This window comes from Chiloscyllium plagiosum, chromosome 3 (assembly GCF_004010195.1).
Source record: "Chiloscyllium plagiosum isolate BGI_BamShark_2017 chromosome 3, ASM401019v2, whole genome shotgun sequence".
NCBI classification, from domain to species: domain Eukaryota; kingdom Metazoa; phylum Chordata; class Chondrichthyes; order Orectolobiformes; family Hemiscylliidae; genus Chiloscyllium; species Chiloscyllium plagiosum.
Window position 1 is genome coordinate 129646321 of NC_057712.1, and position 6827 is coordinate 129653147.

At 50.5% G+C, this 6827-nt stretch overlaps 1 protein-coding gene across 10 annotated transcripts in view; it reads right to left on the bottom strand.

The window, feature by feature from the left end:
* The window catches only part of disp1 (dispatched homolog 1 (Drosophila)), a 366584-nt gene that overhangs the window by 4732 nt on the left and 355025 nt on the right, over positions 1–6827 (bottom strand). For 9 of the 10 annotated variants that reach the window (XM_043687317.1, XM_043687322.1, XM_043687315.1 and 6 more), the window contains 2 exons: positions 4752–4849; positions 32–3237 (listed from right to left, as the gene is read on the bottom strand). In XM_043687317.1, the coding sequence (XP_043543252.1) occupies positions 382–3237; positions 4752–4849 (2954 nt within the window). In that variant the 3' untranslated portion in view covers positions 32–381. Of the gene's footprint in view, positions 1–31; positions 3238–4751; positions 4850–6827 lie in introns of those variants that run through there. The other variant, XM_043687321.1, reaches the window with a different exon arrangement.

Genomic DNA, 6827 nt, shown 5'->3' on the forward strand with positions numbered 1-6827 from the left:
TCAGTTAGAGGTCAGTTAGAGGTCAGGGCGAGGTCAGGGAGAGGTCAGGGAGAGGGATATGGGTCAGGATGGTGAGTAGGGGAGTGGGTTAGGGAGAGGATATGGGTCAGGATGGTGAGGGATCAGGGAGAGGGTTGGGGGTTAGGATGGTCAGTAGGGGAGTGGGTTGGAGGGGGTCAGGGAGAGGGATGGAGTTATGTGGTGGCACTACCACATGGTCATTTGCATGACTTTCCAAGCAGCCCAACGGTGGCAACACATGACCCCTGAAGAGCTAGGCACAGAGGAAGTGGGATGAGAAACCACACGCAGTCTGCTGACATTGGAGACTCCAATGCCCTGCGCACCCCACCCCCCCGGGGTGATGAAAGGGAGGGGGCTTTAATGGGGATTGGCGTGAACCCGGGCAGTGACGCTCTCCAGTGAGTGCGGGACACTGTTCAGCCGCGTGCTGACCTGAACAAAGCGGATTGGAGGCAGTGGCAGGTTGGCTGTGGCTCGGCTCGGTCTGCCAGGGTGGCAAGTGGGCACACGGGTTCCGTTGAATAACCGAGGATCAGTGCCCAGCTCGTCGCTGTCACCCATGGGGCCTGATCTCTTCTCACCAGCTTCACCACCGTCTGTGGTGGCCAGGGGCTCAAGTTCGTAATGTTCATGCTCAGCGTCCAGGTGGTCACCCTCACCAGCTGCCTGCTGTTTGTGGGTACGGCAGGCCCTCTTACCCTCCCTCTGCCTGTGACCGCCATGGGAAGGTGGTGGCAGCGCCAAGCCGTGGCACTGCAACCTTTTGGGCAGAGGAATGGTGCCACAGGATCCCTGTGGGCCCAGACAGCGACACATACACTGGAAGAAGAAGGTGGCAAAGCCCCAGCTGATGCACATGATGAGCATCATGAAGGTCCCCAGCTGCGTGTATGCCAAAACCGTGGAGGGCATCATCATGGCGCCCGCCACAAAGGTGGTAAGGGCAGCCATGGCAATGGCTGAGCCCATCCGGCTCAAGGAGAAGACCACTTTGCCCTCGCGGTCTGTCTCCGGTGCCAGGCGGTAGGCCACACCATAATGGACGGCAAAATCAACAGCCAAACCCACAGCCACAGAGATGGTGACAGACTCCAGCACGTTCAGCTCCCAACCCAGCAGCACCAATGAGCCCACTGTGACAAAGATGGTGCCGGTGATGGAGACAATGGCGTAGAGGCTGATCACCACATTGCGGGTGGTGAGTAACATGACACTGAAGGCCACAGCCACTGAGAGGCCCATAGCCACCAGGGTGCCATCGGAGAGGCTGTCCTGAAGGTCAAAGAATTCCAGGCCGCTGACAAACCAGCCGTTGGCAAGGCCAGCTGGAGCGCCCTTCAGCTCCTCAGTGATCCAGGCATCCACCTCCTTGTAGAACTGGCTCATCTTCTCATAGGCCAGCGTGAAGAGGTAGGTGCTCTGAAACTGCAGCACCACAGCCCGGATGGTGTCGTTGATGTCAAAGCGGGGCCCCGGGGTCTTGCTGTCTAAATGGTAGCCAGTGCTGTGCTCCAGCTCCATAATGGCCCGCTTGATGCACAATTCAAACACCTCTTGCTTGTAGGGGAAGGTGGACTGACTGCAGCACGGGTACAAGGTGGGCTCCTCACAGTCCTGGTTCTCCATCCACTGGCGGAAGGTCTCGATGAAGCAGCTGGTGAAGTCCTGCTCGTCTGTCTGCTGGAAGAAGCTCTGGTTCCTCAGGCGCTGGCAGAAGTGCAGGAGCCAGAGCTGGGAGCCAGGAGCGGCCACGTCAAAGGTCGAGTCCAGCCTCAGCTGGCCCTTATTGTGAGGGTTGAGGGGGTCACCAGCGTCCACGGGGGCAATGCCCCACACCAGCGTGATGGGCATGTGTAGCTCCTCGCCGTGGTGCACCCGCTCAAACACAAACAGCTGGCGGAACTCAGCATCGTAACGCTCAAAGGGGTGTGAGGAGCGGAACACCTGGAACTCTGAGAGCTCCAGAGACGGCAGCTTCATCTTGGGGTCCACGCAGACGATGTAGGCACCGCCAACGGTCAGCGCAAGGAACCAGCAGAGCCAGATGTAGCGGAACTTGATGACGATGCAGGGCAGCACCTTCTCGAAGAATACGCGGGAGGTCTCAGAGGCAGTCAGCAGGAGGCGCTGCAGCTGGCAGCAGAGCTGGGCCAGGCAACCGGTGAGCTCCGTTCGCCGGCCAGGCCTCTCACCGCACTGGAACAAATGCAGCAGGTAACGCTCGTGTAGCACCACCACTGCCGGCAGCCAGGTCACCATCAAAATGTAATTGACCAGGATGGCAGTGCCAGCGTAGACACCAAAGCAGCGGATAGCGGTGATGTTGCTGACATAGTTGGCATAGAAGGCAGCTGCAGTGGTGAAGCTGGTGACAAACATGGAGAGGGCAGCGTGATGCAGGGTGACACTCACTGTTTCCGCCAACTCAGCCTTGGGCTTGTCGAACTTGGTGTGGTTCCAGACATCGCACAGCACAAAGGCATCATCGGCCCCTATCCCCACCAGAATAATGAGTGCGGTGAGGTTCATGAAAGGGAAAAACTTGAAGCCAAACACAATCCTGTAGAGGAAGTAGGAGACGATTAAGGAGCTGATGATGGCGAACATGGTCATCAAAGTGATGAACATGGACCTGGTGTACATGCACATGATCAGCAGAACAATCACAATGGCAATGGCAGGATACACAGTATCCATCAGGAGGTAGTCCTGGAACAAGTTGTGCTTGATCCCAAACTCGATCCCTGCAATGGTGGTGACACCATCTGAACAGTTCCAGTTCTCAAAATTGTCCAAGTAAATGTCCATCATGCTTTTCCCTTTCTCGGTGGGGACAAACAGCATGCTGTACTTTAACGCTGGAATCACGTAGTCCAATGTCTGTGGGCTCAAAAAGTCTTTGTCCACCAAATAATGAAGGATTTGGTAAACAGCATTATACTTGGTGCACTTGCGCGGCACAGACATGCACTTGAGCTGGTCTTTACGGCGTGTGGTCTTGTCCCAGCATTCAGGGCCCAGGGTCCCATTGTGGTAATATTTAACACAGGAACGGAGCAGTTTTAGTGTGTGGGCCACATCTCGCTCAGTGATCTTCTGGCAGGAGGATCGATTGTTGAGGATGGCGATGTAATTGCCCAGTGTCCAGCTGGGGCAGCAGGAAGCAGCTGAGGTCCTTTGACAAAGTTCCCCAAACTGCACGTGTGAACGAATCTGCAGTAATATAGACCACACAAAAAGGATTCAAACCAGTTTTAGATACTGCCAAATAAAAACAGGGCTTTTTGGGTTCTGTAAAATAATAGATTTTGTTTTAATGAATTGAGTAATTAGCAAACCCTCTAGATTCATTTCAAGTCTTGGTATTACTCAGATGGTTGAGGAGAATTAGGATGAGCATTGAATTAGAATGACTCTTGCTGTGGTCCTATATCTCTTGCCTTAAAAGCCAATGCTCCATGATCTTTATCATGGCCTTGGCAACTGGAGCAGTAGCTTTCAACATCCTTTGAATACCACTACCCCCAACCCCGGGCAACCTGCAGCACCAACCTCCCTCCATTATAAGGACAGCAACTTAAACAGGAGGGTCTTCACAAAATATTCCAAAACTGTCATGAAGACTATTAAAGCAGATGTTAGAAATGGGTTCAACAGTGGGTTGAACAATGGGTTCAACCATGGTGGCTCAGTGGTTAGCACTGCTGCCTCACAGCGCCTGGGGACCTGGGTTTGATTCCATCTTGAGGCGAGTGTTTGCACATTCTCCATGTGCCTGTGTGGGTTTCTTTGGGTGCTCCAGTTTCCTCCCACAATCCAAAGATGTGCAGGTTAGGGGGATTGGCCATGCTAAATTGCCTGAAGTGTCCAGAGATGTGCAGGCTAGGTGGGTTACCCATGGGAGATGTGGAGTTATGGGGATAGGGTAGGGGCTGGGTCTGGGTGGAGTGCTCTGAGGGCCAGTGTAGACTTGATGGCCCAAATGGCCTACTTCCACACTCTATGGATTCTATGAACAGAACTTTCCAAACAGGGAAAACAAGTCAGGGATATGATTCAAAACTGGGTTGGTGAGGATCAGATCAATTAAAAGGTCTGCAGTTAGAATCAGACTGTACAGCAGAGGGCCTTTGGCCTGTTGAGTTAGTATTGCCAAACAAAAACTAACGTCAACAGTATGGTGCAGGAAAATCGACTTTTTGGGCAAAAGCCTTTCATCAGCAATCAGGCTTTTGCCTGAAATGTCGATTCTCCTGCTCCTCGGATGCTGCCTGACCTGCTGTGCTTTTCCAGCACCACTCTCTCTCGACTCTGATCTCCAGCATCTGCAGTCCTCACTTTTGCCTAAAAAATAAACTAACTCTCACTTTTCAGCACTAGGCCCAGAGCCCTGAATGTTCCGCCATTCCAAGTGCTCATCCACATATTTTTGTAAGGGATATGGAGGTTTCTCGCCCTAACTACTCTCCCAGACAGTGCATTCCAGAGCCCCACTACCCTCTGGGTGAAAAACATTTTTCCTCAAATCCTGTCAAAATCCTCTCAACCTTCACCTTCAAATACGCCCCCTTGTGATTGGCTTGTTGAGTCAACAATCTTGCCCTTAAATAAAAAATTGCTTTTTTTTATCCCCACCCTTGATGCTCAGGATAGAGCAGAAGCTCGAGGGAACACCATGGAAACAGAAAATAAATATTTGGGATAACAGGAAACCAGTCTGTACATACCCTGGCATTGTCAAGATTGCACATCGATTTAATTGATTGCGTTCGCCATAAGTTTTCCCCATCTGCTGAGGCAAACACGACCCGAGAGTAACGGTCACCTGGGGGTGGGGGGAGGAGACAAGACAGTTAGGAGCTTACAAAGATTTCAACATATATTTCTTAAAAGTTCAAACAACAGTCCTGCAGTTTCCTCCATGACTTGCTGTGTAAAGGATAAGGCAGTTACACAACTCGGCTACTGACTAAGAGGCTGGATGTGAGTAAAGGGTAAGGTAATGTGACTTATGTGGAACAGAAATCTACAGTCCTGGAACATTAATTACTGAGATTAAATCCCTCTATACCAACCTGAGAACTTAAAATAGGGTTTAAAAATGTGGAAATCAAATTTCAGTATCATTAAGGGAACCAAGGAACTACTGCATTGCGATAAAACACAGTTGGCTGAGGTACAGGGATAGGGTAGGGACTGGGTCTGGGTGGAATGCTCTTCAGATGGCCAGTGTAGACTTGATGGGCCAAATGGCCTGCTTCCACACTGTATGGATTCTATGGACAGACCTTTCCAAACAAGGAAAACAAGTCAAAAGTGGATTGGTGAGGCTCAGATCAATTAAAAGCTCTGCAGTTAGAATCAGACTGTACAGAAGAGGGCCTTTGGCTGGTCGAGTCTGTATTGCCAAATAAAAAAACAACATCAAGAGTGTGGTGCTGGAAAAGCACTGCAGGTCAGAAGAGTTCCTAAAGCTCAGTGGGGAAGGAAATCTATCAACCTTGCTTCATCTGACCGTTACTTTAATCTGTTCCACATCAATATGAATTATGCCAGTCTTTATATTTATAACTAGGAGAAAGTGAGTACTGCAGATGCTGAAGATCAGAGCTGAAAAATGTGTTGCTGGAAAAGCGCAGGTCAGGCAGCACCCAAGGAACAATGATTCCTGAAGGGCTCATGCCCGAAACATCGATTCTCCTGCTCCTTTGATGCTGCCTGACCTGCTGCGCTTTTCCAGCAACACATTTTTCAGCTATATATTTATAACTAACATGTTCGGAAATATTATACATACATACAGATGTACAGCACGGAAACAGCCCCTTCGGTCCAACCCGTCCATGCCGACCAGATATCCCAATCCACAATCTGGTCTCACCTGCCAGCACCCGGCCTATATCCCTCCAAACCCTTCCTATTCATAGTTACCCACATGCCTTTTAAATGCTGCAACATGTCTGAGACGTGGCATGAGAACACAGAAGCAGGGACACTCCCAATGCACCAGGCAGCCCTCAGGTCATTGACAGATGCAATGCACACAAGTATTTCAGTGTCCTGTTCATTCATGAGATCTCCGACACCAACTCCCCACTCCCCCACCCAGATAAACACAGCACTGGCATCCACTGTATTTTGCTTTGATTTATCCTTACTTTTCTGATAATTTCCTCTCATAAGAAAGTACAACATTCCATTCAGTTTGTTGCTCCTGCAGTACCATAAGGCCATAAGACAGAGGAGCAAAAATTAGGCCTGTCAGCCGATCAGTCTGCTCCGCCATTTAATCATGGCTGGTAAGTGTTTCAACCCCATTCTCCCACTTTCTCCCAGCAACCCTTGATCCCCTTGATACTCAAGAACCTATCTATCTCAGTCTTAAATATACTCAATGACCTGACCTCCACAGCCTTCTGTGGTTGTGAATTCCATAGATTATCCACTCTCTGGCTGAAGGAGCTTCTCCTTATCTCCATTCTAAAATGTCTTCCCTTTACTTTAAGGCTGTGGCCTTGGGTCCTAGTTTTCCCTATCATTGGGAACATCTTCCCAACATCCACACTGTCTAGGCCATTCAGTATTCCGCAAGTTTAGAGTCAGAGGTGTACAGCATGGAAACAGACCCTTCGGTCCAACCCGTCTATGCCAACCAGATATCCCAACACAATCGAGTCCCACCTGCCAAAACCCGGCCCATATCCTCCAAACCCTTCCTATTCATATACCCATCCAAATGCCTCCTAAATGTTGCAATTGTACCAGCCTCCACCAATTCCTCTGGCAGCTCATTCCATACCTGC